The 25,017-nt window shown below is 36.7% G+C and overlaps 5 protein-coding genes and 2 non-coding genes across 7 annotated transcripts; 5 read left to right on the forward strand and 2 right to left on the reverse strand.

The window, feature by feature from the left end:
• Window positions 1-877: 877 nt before the first annotated feature.
• TRNAG-GCC lies at window positions 878-948 on the forward strand. Its single transcript has one exon. It is a non-coding gene; the product is annotated as a tRNA-Gly (tRNA).
• A 4-nt stretch (window positions 949-952) lies between these two features.
• On the forward strand, window positions 953-1,040 carry LOC117917186. The gene has a single exon (XR_004651649.1). It is a non-coding gene; the product is annotated as a small nucleolar RNA snoR114 (small nucleolar RNA).
• A 2,830-nt stretch (window positions 1,041-3,870) lies between these two features.
• On the forward strand, window positions 3,871-8,262 carry LOC117916340 (probable serine/threonine-protein kinase WNK4). The gene is made up of 7 exons (XM_034832293.1): window positions 3,871-4,586; window positions 5,181-5,446; window positions 5,529-5,752; window positions 5,918-6,075; window positions 6,153-6,462; window positions 6,548-6,883; window positions 7,436-8,262. The coding sequence occupies exons 1-7, from the start codon at window positions 4,497-4,499 to the stop codon at window positions 7,945-7,947; spliced, it is 1,896 nt and encodes a 631-aa protein (XP_034688184.1). The 5' UTR covers window positions 3,871-4,496; the 3' UTR covers window positions 7,948-8,262.
• A 1,699-nt stretch (window positions 8,263-9,961) lies between these two features.
• On the reverse strand, window positions 9,962-12,091 carry LOC117916341 (transcription repressor OFP4-like). The gene is made up of 2 exons (XM_034832294.1): window positions 12,058-12,091; window positions 9,962-11,343 (listed from the first exon to the last, which is right to left on the reverse strand). The coding sequence occupies exon 2, from the start codon at window positions 11,273-11,275 to the stop codon at window positions 10,112-10,114; it is 1,164 nt and encodes a 387-aa protein (XP_034688185.1). The 5' UTR covers window positions 11,276-11,343; window positions 12,058-12,091; the 3' UTR covers window positions 9,962-10,111.
• A 2,191-nt stretch (window positions 12,092-14,282) lies between these two features.
• Window positions 14,283-15,195, forward strand: LOC117916743 (transcription repressor OFP17). Its single transcript, XM_034832903.1, has one exon. The coding sequence runs from the start codon at window positions 14,403-14,405 to the stop codon at window positions 14,964-14,966; it is 564 nt and encodes a 187-aa protein (XP_034688794.1). The 5' UTR covers window positions 14,283-14,402; the 3' UTR covers window positions 14,967-15,195.
• A 1,664-nt stretch (window positions 15,196-16,859) lies between these two features.
• On the reverse strand, window positions 16,860-18,821 carry LOC117916741 (protein GRAVITROPIC IN THE LIGHT 1). Its single transcript, XM_034832902.1, has one exon. The coding sequence runs from the start codon at window positions 18,507-18,509 to the stop codon at window positions 17,166-17,168; it is 1,344 nt and encodes a 447-aa protein (XP_034688793.1). The 5' UTR covers window positions 18,510-18,821; the 3' UTR covers window positions 16,860-17,165.
• A 3,181-nt stretch (window positions 18,822-22,002) lies between these two features.
• LOC117916744 (EPIDERMAL PATTERNING FACTOR-like protein 6) lies at window positions 22,003-24,200 on the forward strand. The gene is made up of 3 exons (XM_034832904.1): window positions 22,003-22,995; window positions 23,142-23,185; window positions 23,729-24,200. The coding sequence occupies exons 1-3, from the start codon at window positions 22,863-22,865 to the stop codon at window positions 23,984-23,986; spliced, it is 435 nt and encodes a 144-aa protein (XP_034688795.1). The 5' UTR covers window positions 22,003-22,862; the 3' UTR covers window positions 23,987-24,200.
• Window positions 24,201-25,017: the final 817 nt, after the last annotated feature.

Raw genomic sequence — 25,017 nt, forward strand, 5'->3', positions numbered from 1 at the left:
TTTCTAGAATAGTGCACAACAGATTAGCACAGCAGTTTTGTCGGAGGAGAATGAATTGCCTCTTGGAAATTGGAATGAGCTAACAGGGATGGGCACTGGGCGTTGTGTTACCTTGTGTGGTAGTAGGCTAGTAGCCCACTTCGGAATTGTGGCAAACAATTCCTATGTAACGGACTATGAGTACTTAATTATTTATTTTGTTTGGTTACCGGGAAAAAAAAAAAAAAAAAAAAAAAAGGGAAAAAAGAGAAGTTAATAAATATTTTTACATATTTTTTTTTCAAATATATTTTACTCATTTTAATTATATTTTATTTTATTTTTTATATCTTTCTTATTGTTTTTAGTACTTTTTGGGAACTACATAACTAACTATGAAAAATTTGAGAGTTCAAATATGAGAAGTAACTTCTGTACCTATTTTTACTTTTAAAAATATTTTTCATATTTTTAATTATTCTCCTAAACAATTTATTCAAACATAAAGCGCTTAAATTATTAAGAACTTTCGATCCAAAATTCATCAAACAAACCTGTGTTTAAATTTTAAAAAACATTTTCTATTGTAAAAAATAAAAATGTAATTTTAAGAAAAATTTTGAAAATAGTAAATTTTCTCATAAAAACGCCAAGCTTTGATGCAAAATTGTGTTGAAAATCAACACAAGGGTTCTTAGATTAATATTATTGAACTAAAATACAACCTATGAAATTAATTCTACCTAATAAATCATATGATTAGACCCAAAACCAAACCAAAGAAACTAAATCTTTTCTTCAAAGAAACTAAAAAGGGCCCCCAAATTATTGAGGTAAAATACAAATCATGAAGCTTATCCAAACCACTTTATGCAAATAGTTTAGGATTGACCATCAAGCACCAGTGGTCTAGTGGTAGAATAGTACCCTGCCACGGTACAGACCCGGGTTCGATTCCCGGCTGGTGCAGCTTGAGCGATGATGAATCCCAGTGCTCACCGTGCGATCCTGGGTCGATCACACCCATCTGACATCCAGATGAGAACAGCACCTCTGAGCTCACCTTTTTTCCTTTTTTCTTTTGGGGGGGGATTAATACCCACATGAATATTGTGAATGAGGATACTCAGATGATAGTGAATCAAGCTTTGTTTCAAAGATTTTGTAGATTTTGTTAATAATTAATAGGATAATAGCCAATCAGCTGGTGGGTGCATGGCCAACAAATGGGTCCTCATTCATATTATGTGGATTGTATCATTCTAAGAAAAAAGGAGGCCATTAATCCAAACCCATGAGCTGCCATCACACATCACACTTCACAGCACAGTGAGTGTCCTGTGTGCCCCACTCAACATTCCCCCTTCCCCACAAAAACCCTTTTTTTCTCTCTCTTCTTCTTCCTCTTTCCTTGTTTCAATCCATTTGCATTTCAGTATGCCAGCCTCTTGTTCCCACTTCTCTCAGGTCTTATATGCCTCCATTCATTTCACCTATCCATTTCATTGACTCTTTCTCCTACACTTCCTATTTCTTATCCTCAGTTTTTCTCATCCGACTGGCCTCCAAAGAAACTTTATGTATTTTTGTTTGATCATTTGTGTTAAGAGTACGTACCATTCTTATTAGACCCAACAACTTAAATTGTCGATCAAAAGACTGCCATTTTTCACACGTAATCTTCTTTGTACTTGCATTTAATTAAATGGAAATCTTTTATCCATAACGTTTCAAGGAAAAATACATATTTCCACTTTTTCAAAATGCCCATAAAATTACACCACAAAGTTTGGAATATCTAATTATGATTTTGATTTTTTTCTATCCAAATATTTTAAAAATTAAGATTAGTCTTCAAACATTATTTTTAAATCAAAACGTTAGAATGAAGAGTAAGGTGGTGTTTGTTTTTTTTTATTTTTTGCTAAAAATAATTTAGTTTTAGAATTTAGGTTGTTTATTTTTCTACTTTTTCATGGCTTATTATAAACTTTTTACTAAATAGAAAAAACCAAAATATGTAGTTTTTTCTAAATAGAAAAAATAACATATTGATTTTTTTTTTTACTTTTTAATACTTAATAGAAATAAAATACTACAAAAATAAACAACCTAAATTTAACACTATTAAGCATTAAGGTTCTATATAGAATTAAGTAAAAAAACAAACTCCACCTAAGTACCCTAAATCAATTTCATTCTTATTCACTAAGGCTATGGCTAGTTTTAAAAAGTACCAGGAAAAGAAAAAAATATTTTAAAAAATAATTTTTTAATATTTGATTTTAGTATGAAAAAAATGAAAGAAAGTTTAATATAATTAAAATTATATAAAAAAAATGTATATTTTATTAACATTAAATTCATTTTTTAATTTTCTTTACTTTTTCTCTTCATTTTCTTTATTTCCTTTTTTTATATATATATTTTTCTTCAAACTTTCTAGATCCAAAGATAATAAAAATTTATTTTACAAAAATCAATTCTCATTTTCATATTTTGATTTCTCGTATTATTTTTATTTTCATTTTTAAGTGGCAAGGTATAATTATTGGGGTTATTTGATTGAAAGGATTCTTGAAAATTCAATTTTTAAAATTTGATATAAAAATATTTTTATTATTTTCTTATGAAAATAACCTTCTCTTTTAAAACTCATGTATAAATACTTGCAATAGTAAATAATATTTAGGTTAAAAATAGATTACTTTTCAAAAAAAAAAAAATTATATTAAAAATTATTTGAGCCTTTGTAATTGTTATGAAAGGAAGTCCATAAGACATAAGCATTTGTATAGAGTGGCAGCACCGGTTTAGACTTTTAGTGGGTTTTGACTTCCACGGCCTTGTCCGGCGGCTAAATCCAAGTGTCAAATTTGTATTCATATATATATTTGCTTATTTTGGGGCTGGAAAATCAATTCTAAGTAGCCTTACTTGTCGGATTTAACTTTTCTTGTGTGCGTGTGTGTTTTTTCTTTAATTTCCGAGGTTTGGAAGAGCTTGTTCAATTTGAGTACAAATGCATGTACCGCCAAAATGTAATATCATACACCATAAAACAACTAGTGGCAATGGCAGACAAATTATATGGTCAACCCCACATTTAAAATTAGAAATTATTTATATTTAAATAAATAAATAAATAAAGGGCGAATGGCGGATGAGGTCGGAGGTCCCCATGCCATGGAAAAGTTGAAAATGACAGGATAAGAATAAAAATAAGTGGGAGAGACTCTTTCAAATGCCATAAGATAATCATGGGCGATTTTGAAAATGAAAGGGGTTGTGGTCTTCTCAACCCACTACTACTCACTTGGCAAAAAAAGCATCCAAAAAGGAATCTTTCTTAATCCAAAAACAAAAATCATTATCCTTTTTTTAATTATAAATTTTCTAACATGCAATAGTTACGTATATATATAAAAAAGAATTAATACTAGAATACTGAATTTGTGTACTCTATTGAATTAAAAATCACAATTATTGGTGGTGCACTCGAATTTGTGTACCATATTGAATTAAAAATCACAATTATTGATGGTGCAGTTGTATAAAAAAAGATTGAAATAGTAAAAAAATGAAATCTAAATATATTTTTATATGGACGATAATAAAGAAATAAAATTAAGATATGAAAAAAATTTAGTTGTGGTATAGGATTTTTTTTATTTTTTTATTTTTTGGGATATAGTGGTGTGCTACATTTTTCCCTTTTTTATTTTTCTATTTTGGTAATGGAGTTAGTGTTTTTTTTTTAACTTTTTTGTCAATGGGTTTAATGTTCGTACGATATTGACAAATTATGAAAACGTCATATGATGGCATGTCAAGGCTGTACACAGTTGCGTGTGAGGCTCTCTATTTATTTGGACTACTCTCCATCTCTATCTCATTCACTAGCCACCACCCACAACCCAAATCACAATTTTGGCTTCTCCCAAATTTCTGTAATCTCTCTTTCAATTGCCCCGCAAATGGCACTTACAAAGAGGAGCCACAGATTCTTCAAGTTCAGGACCCTCCTAGTAATCCGGCAGCCACAACTCCTCTTCTCTAATCTTTTTTGATTTAATATTCAATATTTTTCCAAATATTTCCTTGCCCACATAACAAATATTCCTTTATATCCTTTACAGAGACATTCCACTTTTCCAAGAAAATATCCCTATCTTTTTCCGTGTTTTTTTTTTTTTTTTCCTAACTCTCTTTTAACTTTTATTCTCTTGTCAAATCTCACCTATATTTCCTTTTTACCGTTGTCTTTTCATCAAATGTTTGCTGAGAACTACGACTTCTCTCGTGTGGTTGTGGGAATGGCCTGGATCATGCTCTGTATTGACTACTCGAGGCTCTTCTGGCTCCTCTTTGGTGTTTTCTCTTATGAAAATCATGAGGGGAAGCCTCGGATTTAGAACCCAGTTTTCATTCAATCCTAACTGCATGTTTCCATCATTCTAGTAAACAACAACTTTGAATTCTCTTTTTTAGAATTTTCATCTTTAGTAGCTTAAAACATGTATAGAACAAAGCTTGGAGAGCTCACCAACGAAGGAAAGGATGAGTCTGGATATGCTGAAACCGATCCAACTGGTCGCTATGGTAGAGTAAGTTTCTTGATCATCTATATATGTAATTTTTTTTTTTAAAAGTCTTATGTTTGGTTGATCATGAGCATGCAGGTCTGCAGGCTCTTGTAGTATATGGACAGAAAAAGTTTCGCCTTAGTTTATGATATACGATACATGGAGTAGCTTTGTGATTAAAATATGAGATTGATGCTATTAGTTTAAGTAGTTGGGTGTCCTCTTTTCTACATGAAAAGCTTTCTTTCAACTGGGCTTCAATTAAATTTAACGATAATTGGCTTGGTGGGAGGTGGGTGTTTCTTTAGCTCCACTTCCATGTAAGGGAAAAAAGGGACATATTCATAGATGAAGATAGCCATGAAGATATGCCCATTAAAAATGTAAGCAAACACCTATATTCAGCTGGTTAAAGCTTGATAATCTTGAGAAGAAGAGTGGAGATGATGAATGTTGATGGCTAATATGTTGGTTTCTTATTCTTGTTTGATTGATTTTGATGATTTATTAGGGAACTCCCATGGGCTTTTGTTAAGGGTTTTGCAAGGCTCAAAAGAATCAAATCCTTATTCCTTTCTTGGTTGATTGTGATTATGGTCTATGTATGATGAACAGTTGGACGAAGTCTTGGGCAAAGGAGCAATGAAGACAGTGTACAAGGCAATAGATGAGGTCCTTGGAATGGAAGTGGCATGGAACCAAGTGAAACTCAATGAAGTTCTCCGATCACCCGATGAGTTACAGCGGCTTTACTCTGAAGTTCATCTCCTCAGCGCCCTCAATCACGATTCCATCATCCAATTCTACACTTCTTGGATTGATGTGGAACGCAAAACCTTCAACTTCATCACTGAATTCTTCACCTCAGGCACCCTCAGAGAGTAAATTCTGCAGAATTGTTCATTCCTTTCTTTTAAAATAGTAGACTAATTGTTAACAGCAACTATATATTCTCTAGTGCAGATACAGGAAGAAGTACAAAAGGGTGGACATCCGAGCTATTAAATGCTGGGCACGGCAAATCCTCAGGGGGCTTGTTTATCTGCATGGCCATGATCCTCCAGTAATTCACAGAGACCTCAAGTGTGATAACATCTTTGTCAATGGGCATCTTGGAGAAGTTAAGATTGGCGATCTAGGCTTGGCAGCCATTCTCCGGGGCTCCCAATCAGCCCACAGTGTTATAGGTATAGTCTCCATCGTTGAGGAAGAAATCACTTTATGGGATGTCTCCAAAGGGCCTCATGAAGATGCTGCTGAATAACTTGTATACCAGTCTTTTTGCGTGTGCTTTCCCCCTAGAAATACTGGTTTTCTAACTTCTGTTTTTGATTGTTTGTTGGGTGGTATAGGAACACCGGAGTTCATGGCACCAGAGTTATATGAGGAAAACTACAATGAACTGGTTGATGTCTACTCATTTGGCATGTGTGTATTAGAAATGCTTACATCTGAGTACCCCTATAGTGAATGCTCCAACCCTGCACAAATTTACAAGAAAGTGACATCGGTAAGGCAAGATTTTGATGTCAAGATTGCATATCAGTGAAGCATAATCTGACCCACATCCCTCTTTTCTCCATTCAGGGAAAGCTTCCTGGAGCATTCTACCGGATTCAAGACTTGGAAGCACAGAGGTTCATTGGGAAATGCTTAGTAACTGCTTCCAAGAGACTACCTGCAAAAGAACTATTGCTTGATCCTTTCCTGGCCTCTGATGAGGCCAAACGGCTTCCTAAACCAAAGCTTGGAAGTCAGAAGCCATTTCTGAATGACATAAGAATAGAGAAACTGCGCTTGAGCGATGATAGAGTAAGGACCAACATGACAATCACAGGGACACTGGATCCTGATGATGATACCATTTTCCTTAAAGTGCAGACTGCTGATAAAGATGGTATGTCAGTCAATTCTTTATATGCAATTTAGAAGCATTCAGGTCATTTCAGGTCCATTAAACCCTTTGTTTTTCATCCTTGCAGGGTCTGCAAGGAACATATATTTTCCCTTTGACATTGTGACTGACACTCCAATTGATGTGGCAATGGAGATGGTGAAGGAGTTGGAGATCACAGATTGGGAGCCATTTGAAATTGCAGATATGATTGATGGGGAGATATCTGCTCTAGTACCACAATGGAAGAAATGGGACATGCCACAGCAACATCACTATGCATTTGATTATCAAGAAGAAGATGAGGGACATAACCATCCATTCCGCTCTTTCTCCTCCTGTTCATCATCCCAAGCTTCGTTTCCGTGTTTGAGCACTTCTCACAGGTTGGACACAATGGCTCAAGGTGGTGATTGGCTCAAAGGTATCAATTAGTTATATTTTCCTGAAGTTTGGTTAGCATTTCTAGACCACCGTCCTAATACTGAAGGTTCCATACTATGATATGAGCCTGCTAGTGTTTTTGGGTGGCTGAGGGCATTACCCTGGTTAGAGGCAGCCATGCCTTTGTCCTACACAACCCAACCTTTTCTCTGACTAAAGAATACATTAGGCGCAGTTAGAGCCAGTCCAATCCGAATTCAAAGCACTTGGCCAGAACCAATCTGTCTAGAAAATCATGAGGTATAGGCTGAATTCACACCTAGTCTAACCTTCAATGCAACTGGGTATGGGGATTCTGCTCCCCTGATGATCAAAATTAGGATATGGGAAGTTATTTTCCTCATTGTGGTTCGGGTTTATATATGTTCCTTAGCTGGTTCATTAGGGCTATAGAGACTTTGAAAGACAGGGCCTTTGAGGAGCCATACACTTAACAACCTATTTTGCTTCTATAGGTCCATTAGATTCAAGAGTTTTTATGCTGGGTTGAGATGTGAATCTGAGTTTTAATCAGAAATGAATCTTGTTGCAGATGATTTGTTTGATGATACCAGCTCTGAAAGTTCTGCACACTCTGGAAAATATTCCAACTTGAATTACTTTTCTGGCAATGAACACTGTTCCGAAACAAGTACTTTAAGAAGAGAACAGCATCCTGGGGCGAAAACTCAGAAGTCCACAAGGTTTTGCCCTGAAGAGAACTCTAGCACGAGGAAGGCCCTGCCTGGAAAAAGCTACAAGCAAGGCAAGGTTTTGCAGGAGTCACAGAGAGCTCCTGGTTCTAAGGATAAGTTCGCAATGGTGAGCATTAGATTAACAAGAAACCGCTCATTAGTAGATGTGCGAAGCCAGCTACTGCATAGAACATTGGTGGAGGAGGTGCACAAAAGACGGTTGTCCAAGACGGTTGGAGCTGTGGAAAACATTGGGTTTCAGGCACCCTGCAATGTCTCCGGGAAGGTATCACAGAAACCAACTGGTGCTCAGTCCACAAGAACTACAAGAGATGGAAAAGGGCAAGGATCTCAAAGAAGAAGAGCTTAAACTCTCAGCTCCCATGAATTAAACTTAATGAGAAGGAGGTTAAATGTGTTTAAAGCTGGAGATAAGAATGAATTCAGTGGCTGAATTGACACATTACCCTTGCCAGATGAAGTGGTAGGATTAGGTTTGAGATCAAAAGTGAAGGGGTAGTTATGAACAGAAAATAAAGGGAAGGGTAAGAATCCATGTCAAACGGTCTGGAAATTCATCAGATTGTAGACCAATTTTCTACATATGAATGAGACTACATGCCTGTATCCAGCTCTGAAGTTTTAAGTGAGTAATAAATCTATCTACTTGCTTTGTGGTGTGATACAGATCCCTCTACTGTCAGCCACAGGAAAAAAGGGAAAAGAAAAGAAAAAGAAAAAAAATCAGAGTTCAAACTTTTTGGACTAGTAATTGAGATCAAGTACCTATATGGGTACATTTATTTTAAACTAGGGTATATCTGATAAGTTCATTTGCTATAAAACCATTAATTATCGACTCTGACGAGGGTAAGACAGCCTATTTCTGAAAAAAATAGCTTTCAAAATAGCACTTTATTTAACCAAAATAACTAACAAAATGCAGCAGAATGTGCCTGGTAATGCCATCCATGTCCTACTTGAACTGCCCAATAATTAATGTCAAAAAGTTTAAAATCTATAGCAGATCCTGCATGACTAACGATGTTTCATCTTTTCTTTATGAAAGCAAATTTCCCCTTTTTTGTTTGATTTCAATTATACAGGTCTGACCAGGTTTGTAAAGCCCCCTCTTACTAGTTCCACTACACATGCATTCACTGTAACTCCAAAGCTTATCAATAATGGCTGAAGCCTGAGGGTTCAGAGTTTGGAAGAGAGCTGTAGTATTTTTGTGTTGAGTTTAAGCTTCATTTGTACTAGAAGGACAGGCTGGGAGGGAAAAGAGGTTGGCACAGTTCCAAGTCACTTGAAGAGGTGAAAGAAACGGTAGCTAATGAGTATTTTTGTAGGAGAAGAGACCCATCAAGCTTGTAATCATCGGAAGGTACGCAAGACTGTAAGGGCTAGTTGGCTTTTCCTCAATCCTCATGTGGTCCTTCTTTTCCATATCTTAAAAAAGCCCTCTGCCTGATGCTCTGGTGGTCCTTACAATCAAAAGATCCTGACCAAAATTCAATTTCCTTCCATGTGAAGGTCACTTGTCATCCTCCCCTTTACAGAGCTTCAAATCCCATGCCCATGTCCCCAGCTATTATATCGTCTCTCTCACTCTCTGGCAAGTTTTCTAAAAGTGGTGAAATGGTTCCAGCTGAATGGATCTAAATCTAATGCCCTCTGGCGAAGCATTGCCATTTCTACAAGACAACCTTTTCAACCATTTCTTTGAGGCCTTTCCAAATGGTGCAAGCTATCATCATTACCTGAACTTGCTAATATCCAACACCAATATACCATTCATTACTCACAAGCATTTTGTTCACTCTAGTGAAATAATAAAAAGAAAAAAGCAAAGGAACGGAGGGAGTAGAAATTACAGAGTTGGTATGCAAGCAAAAACTTACTCGTATGACATGGCCTGTGTTAAGATTCTTATTCTTATGGATGATCCTATCTTATGAAAAGTGAGTTAATTAAACGAGCTACAAGCTTGAATTTGAGATTCCCTCATTTGGTTGGTGAGTGGCTCTGAATGGCTTAACTCCCTGGGACAGATGAAGCCCTAAGTCTTTCAAGATTGGCTTCTCCCATTTTTAGAATTTCAGGACTCCACTTTCTCCATTTTTAATGCTCATCATTGTTCTTAGAAACACAAATTTGGTGAGTTTTACCTAATTTTGGTTGATTAATTTTGATTTGTTTTATACATTACAGAAAATTGCCAGAGAAAATCCTGGAAAGATCCGCAGTTTTACTGACCAAGAACAGATCTTAAGCATATTTGCATTCCTTAACTATTCCAACTTTAGTGAATTCACAACTTCTGGATTGGAAACTGTTTAAGTTTGCACAGAACTCAGATTCTCATTGGAACCCATTACAGGTATTACAATTTTGGATTGTCAGATTGAGAATCCTGCTAATCTTTACATGTTCCATCTTAGAAACCCAGAAACTCTTTTGAGGTTAAAACAACTGTTTTTTTTTAAGTAGCTGACACTGATAGGACTATAGGAATCCAAAACGTAAGCATCTTACATGCGAAGATCACTTGTATCGAACCAGATTTGCTCAAAAGCCTTGACAATGAGATCATGGTACTCGTCAGAATTCAAAGAAAGGTAGCATGCAAGAAGCTCTTCCAAATCCTTGGATGCCCGGATGTTGTTCTCCACGATCATTTCTAACATTGAATCCCTGAAGTCTCTTTCTGGGTCAAATGAGGCCTTCACTACTGCACAGCTTTCTGAAAGGCTCCTACTCTGGGGCTTTGAGCTTGTTCTAGAATAAACACTCTTTCTGGCATAGGCCTGTATCTTCCTGCTTGCAAGTCTTGGAGAATTGGTTCTGAGCTTAACTCCTGCTGCATTTGCAGTAGGCTTTCGGACAAGAGGATTGGCCTTGGGCTCTTTTTGAGTCTGTTTGCTGCCCTCCTTGACAATTTTGATAGAAAGAGATCTCTGAGCTTTGATCTCCTCCAATTTAGACGAACTTCTTCTGTGCCTGGCAGCTTCCACAGTTGTCTCTCTGAATCTTGCTGGCTTGGTTGATACTTGAGGAAGCTCTAGCTCTGAAACTGTGTCAAACTCGTCTAGCTTCTCAACTTTACTAGAAAAGGATTTCTTACTCACATCAATGAAAATATCCGTAGTTGAAGAACAGACTCTACAGCTGCAAGAGGTCGACAAGGGGGCTAGTCCATTGAATGAGTCAGACGCAACATCGGTATTTGGCCCAACTTCTGGCAGCAAAGATACATTGTGGCCTGGCTCAATAGCTGAGACAAAGCAGTCCTCAGACTCAGTTGGATCATGCTCAGTCCAGACAGATTCAAATGCAGCAGGACAGCCATAACCAGCTGAAACAGAGGAGACTAGTGTAGGAGAGGGCTTATAAATGGTTTTCCTCTTGGGTCTTCTCTTGGATGATTTTCTTGGTGGATCAGGAAAATGAGTGTCTGAGGCTTTCGGGTTGACAGGTGAACCATAGAGCATATCAGCTCTGATGGGCTCTTCGTTGTAGTAGTAGGAGTATCTTGGCTGAGAGAGGTTGGTTTTCTGTGATGTAGCAGCTGATGAGGGTAGCTTTTTCTTGATGGACTGAGCGGTATTATGGTTTCTGGCTCTGCTCATGTCTTTGAGCTTGTAAAACCAGGCATTTGGCATCATATCCGATAACCTAAACCTGTAATTACCCATCAGAAAAGAACCACCTCTATCTCTTTCTCCTCTCCCCCTGCCCAAAGGTGAGACCTTCTGCTTCCCCTCTATATCAAAGCCCAGAACCAAAGATCAATGAAAAGAAAAAGAAAACATATATAGAAAGAGAGCAAAGTTTGGATCTTCAAAAGCTAAAAAACATAGGGTCCACTCAGAAAAGATTGGCATTAAAGCAAGAAAGTATGTCAAATGGCTTCCTTTTATCATCACAACCAGCACTGACTTGTTGCTATACATATTACATTGACATGATTAAGTTTTCCTAGTGCATGCTCATCTCTTAGCTCCAAAAGGGCTTTAAAAAAACTAGATTAAGGGATCAACCTTTCCCTCACAGTATCGAACCTTTTGTATAGGCCACTTCTAGGAATAAATTATGATTTTACTAACAAGTAACAACCCTGTCTACGAAGTCCTGCTTTTCCCCCCATAATTCCATGCTCCATGAATGATGACCTTTAATGCTTTCTAAACTGTTCAATGTCCCACATGCTGGAGCTGGAAGTAGAGCTTAGGGACCGGGAAGGTTTAAGCGATAAATCAAGCATATTCTAAGCATGAAAACTGATGGTTCCTCCAGCTTGAGCCTCTAATAAAGTCAGCTAGAATAAAAACAATAAAAAGGAGATTTTTTTTTCCTATCTATGTGAACTAGAGATCATGAACAAAACGGGTAACTTGAAAAGAGAACAACAAAAGAAATAGGCAACGAAAAATAAAAATATTTGTGGATGAACATGACAATGATGGTAACTACTCACTGAGACAGATAACACAGATAACTTCCCTTCTGAACATCCACATTTTGCAGACCTTTAGCAACCCTTGAATTGATGTAAATTCTATGTGTGGGTGATCCATGAAAAGCTGTTGAGATAAACACTCAGGACTGCTCTGCTTCATCTGCCTGAAATCCAATGATGTGATGTTATAATTAAACAACAGGAAACACATATGATAGACGGAAACTTTGAATAAGATTGTAATTTCATTTAGTAGAAAATGGTTATAGAAGTGTAGATGATCCGATGTATTTATACATCCAAAAGGGGGGTGAATTTGGTGTTAATTAATTTTAAAATTTTTGCTTAGCTAATTGATAGTTTAAAGAACTTAACGATAATACAATAAAGAGATAGGAATAGAGAGAATGCAAATGCTATGTAATGCGGTTTGGTGTAATCCTACTTACGTCTATGACCCTCAAGCTTGACCAAGCCTTGAGGTTACTCCACTAGAGTTAAAGAATCCTTCAAATGCATGACTCTTTCCAAGTACAATTGGCTTGCAAGATATTAATCAATGTTCACAAACTTTAACAAGTGAAACCACTTGTTTAAATTGCTCTCTCACATGGTACACTTGCAATGAATAACAATTAGCACAAAAGTTAGCTTGAAACAATAAGGATTAAAAATGAATGTATTTAGGTTCCAAAATGCAATCAATAAGGGTTTACAAGTTTAGTAAAAATGGCACCAAAGTGTCTTTAAAGCCCATAACGATTGACAATTATAAGAAACTTTTGTATAAAAAATGTGCAAGAATTAGCTGTTAGATAGCAATTCCCGCTCAACTAATCAACCATCTGACTAGTTATTGACAATAAATGTGCCATGTAGGTGAGCATTGCAAAGACAAACAAACCGAGTGATTGAACTTGATCATCTAGAGACTCTAATCTCCAAGAGTCGACCCTTAGGAGGTCCAAATAACCCTACATTGTATGCTATAAAAATTTATTGATGTTATATTAATTTTTAAAGTGTCCCATGTTTTGATTTTGATGAGATAGACTTAAAAATAATATTTCATGAAGTGAAAAATGCCTATCTTTACAATAAGATTAAAAAAACCAAATTGCCAAAGGGTACTTTTAACAAGTTGATCAGCATAGAGCCATTTTGATTGCTAACTTTATAAGGGTAAATTAAAGCTATAAAAGTATGGTATTCTTTTAGGCTTTTTTTCCATTTTTCATCATTGAGATCTTCCCTTTTCATTGAAATTATAAACAACGGCACTTTAATTTTTAAGACCTGCATCCACTAGAAGAAAATAATAAAATACCAATCATTTATTTTGTCATCATCAAAATTCAATTAATAACCTTCGAAAACTTTGGGCTAACATCTTTTAATAACCCTCATGATGAGACAAAGGTTAGGAACTTAGGACTAGCTCAGGCCCAGCCCACATAGTACTCAAATTGGTAAGTCCTGCACCTACCTACACCTGATGATGAATGGTTGGAGAGAAGCCTAGAGAATATGGTTCAGCCAGGCTGAATCCAGCCTATATTAGAGAGATTCTTTTCAGCAAACTATCTAACAAAAACAAAAGAATCTGCAGCTGCAGCTCTGGAAATCTATTGTATGAAGCAAGCCTGTGAACCTTTTCAAGCAGGAAAAGAGAAAAAAAAACGAGGTAATCATGGTAGGGTCTTCAAATCATCTAAACCAAACCCCACCTTATAACTTTCACAAGGGTGTGTTTAGTCAGGGAGAAACACATTGTTATCTAAAGTTCCAACGTTTGGTTAGTGTGATCAGGGGTGGAAATGAGAATCCCATTCCCATTTGTCACACATGATGGCAAGCGCATAGATCATACTACCCATGTCCTATACGAAACTGTACAGAACAAGGGTGTCAACTTGGTTGTAGAACAACTGGCAACTGAAACGTCTGAATCATTTTGGATTACAGATGTAATTGTTCTTGCCAACGATGCTAATGAATCAAATGCAGAATGGTAATTGAAAAAGGAAGACAAAAATGATAACGTAGCAGGAGAGATAGAAAATCAGTTTAGAGGTTTACTTCATGGTATCCCACTTCCAGACTACAAGACGTGAACCCCACTATTGATACCCGCCTCCTTTACAAAAGAGAAGTGCAAACAACCTAACAACCATCCTCTTCATAATCTCTCTCTCTCTCTCTCTCTCTCTCTCTCTCTCTCTCTCTCTCTCTCTGTTGTACCAAACTTCTTCCCAACAGAGATCTTAAACCATCTAACCGCTCCCCACAAAGAAAACAAAGGCAGCAAAAGCCACCATATTGGTCCATTACTTCAACCACACTCTACTTCCAATCATTCAGAAATGAAAGTTAGAACATTGATTGCCTTCAAATCCAAGCTTCTAAATCCATGCAGAAAACTCCAGCCAATCTTCAAGTTCAGATTCAAAAGACCCTTCTTTTTAAGGGCTCTTCAAGTTCGTAGACGTCCACGCCAGAGCGAAACCAGAAAGACACCGCCAAAGAACCGGTTTACTGCCTTACTATCACTCTTCCGTTTCCAAAGGCAAGAAAAAGAAATGGACCGTGTCAGGGAGCTTAGGAGCATCTCTGATGCAGGGCAAGAAAGAAGGCTATTCCCATCACCTCTTACACCAGCTTCCATGAAGGCTGGTGCTGCTGGTAAAAGGGTAGCTTCAGGTCATGAAGATCTGGAAGATGCATGCAGGAGTTTCGAGAACTATTTGGTGGAGATGATTGTGGAAGAAGGCAAAGTGAGGGACTTGATGGACGTGGAAGAGCTTCTCTATTGTTGGAAGAACCTCAAGTGCCCTGTTTTCATTGATTTGGTCTGTAGATTCTACGGAGAGCTATGCAAGGACTTGTTTTCTACCGATGAAGAGGATAATGAAGAAAGTACCCGGTGATTTTAAAGTATGAACAGAAATTTCTGAGTGCAGAACCGCATTCTGGTCCTTTTCTTTTACTGTTTTTTCCCCCTTTTTTAGACCTCTCTTCTGTATTCTGAGAATAATTAAAGAGTAAAGCACAAGCCCTTTGAAATCCCTCGGTATAAATGCGTACTAGCTCATATTGTAAGGTCTAGAACCTCTCTGAGAGGTTACAAACAGAGAAATGATAACCAAAGTTTCCCTACACTCTCAAACTAACCAGCATAAAGAAGCCAGATCTCATTGCACTGCTATTTTTGAGATTTTTTTTTTTTCTGATAAGCAAAAAACAGTTATATATATTAGCAACATTTGGTACACACAATGTATATGAGAGGTTTTTTATGGTCAATGAATGATCATCTATGTACACTCTTAACACATTAAAAAAAACACCCATAAAAGAAGATTTAATTGCTTGATCCAATTATTCAAGATCTTCAAATGACATTTTGTTCCTTTTCTTCCATTATGTCCAAAATAGGCACAAGGGAAGGGCCCTCCAAGCTTTTTTTTGGTTTCTTTCCCATGCATGATCCATTCCAACTCAAATGTTCCTCTTACAATAGAGTGCATCACACAAGTCACATCATCACAAAGAGAAAACCAGCTGCCATAGACTTGCTTTAGGGCAATGAAGCAACATGTGATCAGTCAATTCTTTCCTCATCTTTGCATGTAAAGCATCTATTTTGAAGATAGGTCCAATAATATATTGGACCCACCATATACTCCAAAACGTTCATATTCTTAAATGGTGACATTTAGTCTGCAACAAGCTAGCTTTAAGAACCTAATTATTGAGAAGATGTTGGATCCTGCAAAAATGTTACATAATCTTATTGACACTAGAAATTGCACAGGTACAACCCTGATATATCCACAAAGAATCAGTTGAAATCATTGATATCCAGATATGCATGCTATTAAGGAACTGAGCACATATCTGCACTTGGCTACACAGAAGAATTTGGCCTCAAGGCCCTTTGGAGATTTGAACAGTGGGTTTCCATGTTCAAAAAGTTGGGCTCAGATATAAACCGACAGATTCCAAAAACAAGTCCAATCTTGAATGTTTTTTCCTTATGATTCTGCATAGCACACATAATAAGAAATCAAAAAGGGGTAGTTGCACTTGTTCCCCATACACAAAGATGCAGCAGAGAGTAAACCAGAGTCTTGAACTAGAAACATTATGCCTATCATCATGGAGGATTTCTGTATCCTCTCAATAAGAAAATCAGAACATAAGTATTCCAGAACTTTTCCAACCTGTAATTATGAGCATTTTCAATTGAACTTTTTATTTATAGGTATTTTCAATCAAACCTTTGGAGATTTGATTGAAAATACCTATATGCATGCTATTAAGGAACTGAGCACATATCTGCACTTGGCTACACAGAAGAATTTGGCCTCAAGGCCCTTTGGAGATTTGAACAGTGGGTTTCCATGTTCAAAAAGTTGGGCTCAGATATAAACTGACAGATTCCAAAAACAAGTCCAATCTCGAATGTTTTTTCCTTATGATTCTGCATAGCACACATAATAAGAAATCAAAAAGGAGTAGTTGCACTTGTTCCCCATACACAAAGATGCAGCAGAGAGTAAACCAGAGTCTTGAACTAGAAACATTATGCCTATCATCATGGAGGATTTCTGTATCCTCTCAATAAGAAAATCAGAACATAAGTAATCCAGAACTTTTCCAACCTGTAAGTATGAGCATTTTCAATTGAACTTTTTATTTATAGGTATTTTCAATCAAACCTTTTGGCAATTCAATGGAGAACAAATCAACTGGTCAAGCTATACATGCTTCAACCCCTAATGCACCCAATTCAAGCAATTCAAGTTAGATTCAGCGAGTGGAGAAACAGGATGCAATAATTATGTGGCATCATTAACTAGATATTTATTTACAATTCAAAAAGACAATAAACAAGATCCTGGCAGCTTACATTATGGATTATATAAAAAACCTAGGAACTGGAAAGAAGTACAAACTTTGAGCTTGTGGGTTCAATCCCACCATACTCTATTGTGAAAGCAAAAACTCCAATAACAACTCCTGCCTGACTCAAGCAAAGATATGAACATATTCAGAACAAGAAGTGATAGGGTTTTCTCAAAGTTACCAGTTAGTCCAAGCACCTCCTTTTAGCACATATGAAGTCAGGATCTCATTTTCGAGAGATAAACCCGAGACCTGACCAGTGTATCTCCTATTCTAAATCCAGGCATCACCATGAACTCAACTTTGATCCTTGTTTGTCCTTCATCGAACCCACCTGTGGCTTCCTTGTCCCCCTCCACACACTCCATGTAAACATCAGAGAATTCACTGCCTCTTTTGACTTCAAAAATTTCGGCTTTGGGTTTAACCGAGGCTGCAATTCCTAGTAGAACCCAAACACACTTGGCCATTTTCACAAATGCTTGATAGAATGGCGTCCTCGGATGCTTGCCCCTCATTACTAGCATCCTGTGATCCAAATTCCCGAAAAATGAAGCTTCCATCTTTGAATGAACAACTAATAGATACTTGGTTCTGCAGAATTTGGCAAAACCCGAATCGGGATCTTCTATCAGGGCACCAACCGGGTCATCAAACCCAGTACCATCTTCAAAATTGCAAGATTGGATTGAAATCCCATGAAACATTCTCCGGGCAATGTAGGCCTCAAAAGCATACTTCTTGTGACATCTTTTGGAATAGACAACCGCATCTTCTTCGATTGAATTTGCTGCTAGGTCCAAATCCCAACCCGAAACCTTCATGAAGCTAATTAATGGTTTCGCAAAATCATGAATTGCCTTCGAGGCTGCATTAAAGGCATCCTGAAACGAAGGTTGGTTAAAAACCCCAACTTTCTCTTCTTCCAAACACCTACGTTCAAGCTTGTCGGTAAGTTCCGCATTCTTCAAATCCAAGTCCTCAAGTTGCCCTCTTAAACTCAGTATCTCAGAGTCTTTGGCCGTAGCTTGAGACTTCAACTGTTCCAACAACTTCTCTTTCACTTGAATCAGCTCGGAGTGGGAAGAACCAAGCTTGACCTTTCCCAAATGCTTCTTCTCCTTATAAGCTCGTTTGATCTTGCAGAGAGCTTCAACCTCCGCAACAACAAGCTCATTAGCAGCCTTGATTTTTTCTGGGTCATAGGGAATATGAGCTTGCTGGAGCTGAATATAAGCCAGCTTCAGAGATGAAACAGTGTCGAACAGCTTCAAAATCTCCACATTACCACCACCACATGCACCACTTCTGCTCAAACCCTCAACAGGTTGAGGATGAACCTTCTCGGCTTTGCACTCAGTCTCCTCAGTCGCGTCACTGCAGCCTTCAACCATCACCACATCCCCATTACTGGGGCAATGATCGTGGCGGTTATGACCAGGGTTTTCCGAGGAGGAGAAGACTCCAACAGATCTAAACCTGCAAACTCTCGCAAACCTGGAAACGATTTCGGTTATATTTGAGGACGATTTGGAGGGTTTTGTCACCGACCCACATTCCATTCCTTCAAAATCCAAAACCACAAACGATTCCAAACAGAGAGGAGTGAAAACGATTGAAGTAGTCAAAGGGTTATTAGACTAGGGTTTAAGCAGCAGAATCATTTAGCATTGTGGCGGCAAAGCAGAGGACTGAGTAGTGAGTACCGAATAGCCAGGTGAAACGGTGTCGTAGTGGGAGTGTGTTGGTTTGTGGGTGGGAAAAGGGTAGACAAGTGGGGCTGAGTGGGAGCGGAATCTGAATTTTGCGCTGCACGAAGCCGCAGATATTGAGATTTGAAACCTCCCACCCCAAGAGCACGCGACTTTGCTCTTGTCTGTTTGGCACCTCCCCACCTCGATGCCCGCTTTCTCTACTCTCTACTCCCTACTCCCACTCTCCTCCATCTCTTCCTTCATTCAGGTTTTTGAGACAATTTTGTTGGAAATTTGCCTACTTTTTACGGATATAGACAAGGGAAAATGCTATATGCTAAGATATCAACTCATGATCTTCTATCATTCAAAACATATGATAAATTTGATAATTATTTCATTTTTTAACCATTTAATTATTTTTAAAATAATTTTCAAAAATTTATCAAATATTTAATTTTTCATAAAAAAAAAAAAAAAAAAAAAAACTCTCAAATGTCAAAAGCCATTTTTCCCTTTTTTTTTCTTTTTTTTTTTCCTTTCAAAATCACTCCCATTCGAGGTATAAATAAGAATTTATGAACTTAGAAGATTCAAAATTTGAAAGGTATCATATAAATTAAATAATGAATCAATGTAACTCATCAACCCAACAAGATCCATAGAACAAGATGGAAGTTTATATTAATTTAGGCTAAAGGTGTCGACCCTAAAGCAAAACATTTGCTATTTTAACTAAAGAAACATTACTTTCTTATTTGAATGTGGACCATGCCTACCCATTCCATTTAAATGATACCACCTTTTTTTTTTTACACTTTTTTACCTTTTTAGTGATTGGGACTAGTGAGTGTACTTCACATAATATTGTGCCTCAATGGTGTAATCGAAATATAATTAAAAAATTATATTTTTTTAAATTATTTAATTGTTATTTGACATAGTTAAAATAAGTTTTAAAAAGTACCCGAAAAAATTAAGGAAAATGTTTAAATTTAATAAATTATTTTTATGTATTATTTCAAATTTATTTTATTTAATTTAAATTTTTATAGCAATTGAAAAATTTTAAAACATAAATAATTAATTAAATTTAATTATATTTGATTTTTTTAACTATGATATTAAAATAAAATTATTAAAAAATATTTTTTTAGCAAATTTTAAATTCGTTAATACTTTTTTAGAATAAAAATAAGATATGTAAGAAAATAATTTTTTTAATATCACTTCCCTTTTGTAATACTTTTTAAAACCAAACATAACATAAACTTATTTAGTATTCTCCTCTAATTTTTCAGAAATATAGCCTTATAGAAGCTATGAAGTTTGGATTTATTGGTGAAATGAGAATGGGATATAAAGAAAGGAGACATGGAACAAATTAAAAGCAAATGGCATAGTCTTCTGTGCAGTAGAAGAAGAGTGCTAAACCATATCAAGAATTGGCAAGAAATAATGGGGAACTGTGAGACTGTTGGAGATAAAATTAGGCACAAGTGAGAGTCCCATCTGTCCCAATCACAATAGGGTGTCAGCTTTTTTCTTTTTTCTTTTTTTTTTCCAAGTTTTTTTTCCCTTAAATAATTGACAAGAGGTGTCTGCAAAGGAGGGATAATTGCATTCACATGTATCCCTCAAATTTCCCACATCCCAATCAAACCCCTCAGATGTGGATTGGGGCAGGGGGCCAATGGTCAATACCACTGCCCACATTGAGGACAAATACTGATTTAAGGGATGCCCTAGGAGACAAGGGCTGTTGCTGTTGGTAGGAAGGGGAAGTGGGGAAGGGCATTGGAAATCTATGTATAAGACCAAAGGCTAAAGAACAAGGTGGTCTTGAGGGAGGGCAGAGAGGCTTTGCTCTTTATTTCCTACATCAACATCCCACTTCTTGAATTGGGTCAAATTCAATCCCCCCACGCTTGCCTACTTCTTCAAATGCAAGGGCAAAAGAATAAAACATGGATTGTGATGGTGTCTCTAAATGTCCTCATTTCATACCACCACAAGTATTCCTTTTTTTTCCAAGTGTCATTGTCACCCTCATAAAAGGTTTTCTTTTTTCTTTTTTCTTTTTTTCTTTTTGGGTTTTTGCCCAAACCCTCTTTGAATTGACTATAGAGGTTTCTTTTACCACTTCTATTGTTTCATGGGTGTAAAGAGATTTGAGTGCTTAGGGATTATTTTTGGCTCTATGCCATCAACTCCGATGGGATTCAAGATATATCTATATATATATATATATGCATGTGTACTATGTAGTGAATGGTGGTGAGCATATTGGACCTTCATTTATCCACTTTGTTCCCCCTCCAATGTTTGCCCACTCATCAGCAAACAAATGAAGATTCATTTTTCAAAAACTAAACAAATAACCTTTTGCTTGAAAATTGTTTAGAAAATAAGTCTTTTTATAAGTTTGTTTTGAAAATAAACTTTTTATAAAACAAATTTTAGATGTTTTCAATTATTGAAAATTTTATATTGTATACAAGTGTATTCTATTTATATGGATAATGTGTTAAGAAAATTGTTTTTTTTATACATGAGTTCACAAAAAATTTGTTCCTAAAACCAATTAAAAATCATTCTCAATAATTGGTGTTTTTTGTTAGAATTATTTTTGAAAACTTTTCCCGATAAAATCATTTTAAAAAATTTGTATATATTATTTACAATGTACAAATTTGCAACTTATGTTCTATATTTCTAATTATGTTTTATATCATTGTTAAAAAAACACCTAAAATAAAAACCAACACTATAATTTACATACAACATCACACTAAACTCAAACCTGACACCAATGTTTTAGAAAATGTCTATCACCAATATTTGAAAAGGAAGAATTTTATAATATATATATATATATATATATAATGAGAATAAATCGTATATTGGACGGAATATGATTAATCACAAATGGTATAATATTACAGAGTATGATTAGTCTCATTTTTCGGTATCAATGCCCTTAGAAAAAAAAAACCTACAATATTGGATGTCCATTTGGTTCTCCAAGTGAGATACCCTGTTGATGAATTTAAGAGAGTAGGCATGCTTTTTTCAACTACATGTTGGACAAGACTTCTAGGAATGGAGTAAAAGTTCGAAAGAAAAAAAAGGTCACAAAATAATTGAAGCAAGCCTGCAGTTAAGGCAAGGGGAAAAAAGGCATGGAAAGAAGTAGAAAGTGAAAACCAAGGGAAATGCAACACTTGGAATTAGGTCTGCACACAGGGCACACCTAAAAAGACCCAAAACCAAGCATTTATTTCCAAATACTTACTTCCTCATTTGTTTGGACGTCTTGTCCTGACTTGCTTGCCTTCAGAATCTGAGGATTCATGGGTAAAAAAAATAGGTGAAAAGCCACGGCGTTGAATCAGTCATCTATCCTTACATGCATGCCTACCAAGGACCATCACTGTGGAGCTTGCATTTCCATATATTTTCCTGGGAAAATCCAGACTCTCTCCTCTCTCCTCTCCTCTTCTACCCACAGGCCACAAAGCACGGTTGTGATCAGAACTGGGTCCAGATCCTCCAATCACAAACCGACACTTTGATGGTAAAGACTAAAGAAGGTGGACGTTGTTAAAAGCTCCACGGTGGTGAAAGGGAGTGGCGGTTGGAGGTCTGAACTGCTCCAACCCACTACAGATGCGTTTTGCTGAAAATCAACAAGCCATAAGGCGTTCGATTTGGGGTTAAAAAAATAAAATTTTCTTTTTTTTTTCCTTTTTGTTTTTGGGTTGTGGTGGTGGTGGTGGTGGTGGTAGGTGGGGGTGGCTCTGCTTTCTGGGTTTGGGAATCGTTGAAAACAGAGGCTAAAGGCTGCAGAAGAATCCGAGAAACCAAACATGGTAAAGCATAGGAAGCGACGATCCGCATAGATTCAATCACAAACACACATACTCTTTCTCTCTCTCTCTCTCTCTCTCTCTGCAACACTCTAGTCTGAGAAGCCGTACCATTAACCCACCTTTTTCTCCCACCACCACAACCACCCCCACCCAGAAACGAACAGAGAGAGGAAAAGGGTGTCGCCATGGGTTGAGTTTGAGGCGTTTTAGGCTGACATAATTGCATGGGACGTGGGAAATCTACTCGAAAGTTGCGATCTTCAGAGGAGAAACAAAGAGAGAGTCAAAGATAAATACACTGAGGTTTCAGTTTCAGCTTCAGAAACTGATTAATCTTCGTTATCAGTTCATGGAGTTGAAGAATTCTACAGCACTCAGGTTTATGCACAGACCCCATCTCATTTACCTCACCATCTCCATCTTCTTCCTCTCCATTTGTGCTCTGCTCACTTCTATCAGCAGTACCAGAACTGCCTGCTTCGGTAAACCCACTTCTATTTTCATTTTTCTTTCACTTTCCTTCCTTAACCCATCTCCATTATCAGCAAAATTTAGCTGTTTTTTTAAGTATAAATCTCGGATTTTTAATGGTTTTTTTTTTTTTTTCATATATCTGTGTCAATTGCAGATATCAAGTGTTCGTTGAATGCTGACGGTGATCTGTATTTTCAGGTCGGTGGATTTGAATCATTTGATTATTAATATACCTCCATGATTTTTATCATTTTCATCTTACTATAGTGGTGGGGGGATTAAAATGCGCCGGTGGCACTAACGTAGGCCAATCTTGGCTATAATGAGCCGATGGGGTCAGTTGAAGAGACTACTCTCTGTTTTCAAACAACTGATACGGCTAAAATGCGCCAAAAATGGACGCAGACGGCTGAGATGGGGGTGGCGCCACCAACCACCATTAGGTAATTGGTCCCTTCCAACCATGGCCCATGGCGGCGCACACAACCCCTGGCGCACCTTAGCGCCTCCGCCGTCGTCATCTTCTCATGGGGTCTCGGTAACATGAGCCTGATGCCCTCAGCGCTTAAACCGGAACCGTGTTCTCCCAAAGCTGCGCACGTGAACCCCATCTGGCCCCGCTTTCCCATAGAAATTTCAATGGCGCACGTTAGCAATTTTTTTTTTTAACAGTCTTAAAGAAAATATCATGTTTCCAATGTTCAAAATTGTTACTAATTATTAATAATTAATTTCGTCCAGCGTACCCTTATCGACAAGACACTAAATAATAGCGAGCAGAAGAGAACAATTCAAACCAATAGAGGCGTTCCTTTCAGCCTGGCACGGAGGTATTTGAGCGGGCCCGGCTCATCGCCACCCCGTTGCACGTCAAAGTGCGGGAAATGCACACCATGTAAGCCGGTGCACGTGGCGGTGCCGCCGGGGACGCCAGTGACGACAGAGTATTACCCAGAAGCATGGAGGTGCAAATGTGGGAACAAGCTCTATATGCCTTAGAATGAATAATGCTGTTGAGAAGTAACTCAAGTTAGTAGGTTATGTGGGTGATGGTGATTTTGAAGAAGCTAATGCGATTATGTCCATATTTTAATGGGCGTGAAGAGAATAGAAGTATAGGGCTTTAATTTTATGTAAAGGACCATATGTTAAATACTTTATTGTAATTAAGGTGTGACAAAATCTTATTTACAAGGGTTGTTTTTATTTATTATTTGGAGGTAGCCGTTGGATTTAAAATGGGTGAATCTCATAGCAATGATGAAACGGTGATGGGCACCACTTCCAAAAGAAACAGAAGTTGGCAGCTGTGGGGGGTGCCTCCCTCTAAATCATCATCTCTTCATCCTCATGGCTTTTTCCGTTACAATTATTTACCCGTAAGGGTAGGGTTCTTCTGCCCAAATTATTTTTGGGAAAGAAAAACCTTATAGGACTGTTTGGAATTAAATATAAATATATTTATCCCTTTTTAATTATCAAATTTATTTAATTTATAAAAAAAAAATTTTTTAAAAAAAAAAAAACAACCTACGACCTGTTTTTTAACAAATTTTTAAAAAATAAATTTTTATCCCAAATATATCAAAACATGTTTTTTAATTTTTTTAATTTAAAATAATAAAATTTGTCCTTCAAAATAATTTTCAAATAGACTCTTAAAACATTCGTGGGCAAAATTGCATTACTTCAAATTATTTTCCATAATAAAATAGAAAGCAAAAACACCCAAATGTAAAGAAAAAAAAATATTGCTTTCATGATTTCTATGGTAGATCAAATATATAAGGAGTATTTATTCTTTGAGTGATGTGAAATTACATCATATTCATCTTCTTATATAAAGTAAACAAATTTCATATAATTTAAATTGAATATTCGTTCAAATATTATTTGTAACAAAATCTTATGAATAATATCTCTTTTGGACCCATCTATTTTATTATTTTATAAGATTCGTGTTATAAGTGTCAAAAACTTTTTCCCCGATCTACATTGGGACATCACACTTGGCTCTTACATTAATGATT

Source organism: Vitis riparia, chromosome 6, assembly GCF_004353265.1.
Source record: "Vitis riparia cultivar Riparia Gloire de Montpellier isolate 1030 chromosome 6, EGFV_Vit.rip_1.0, whole genome shotgun sequence".
NCBI classification, from domain to species: domain Eukaryota; kingdom Viridiplantae; phylum Streptophyta; class Magnoliopsida; order Vitales; family Vitaceae; genus Vitis; species Vitis riparia.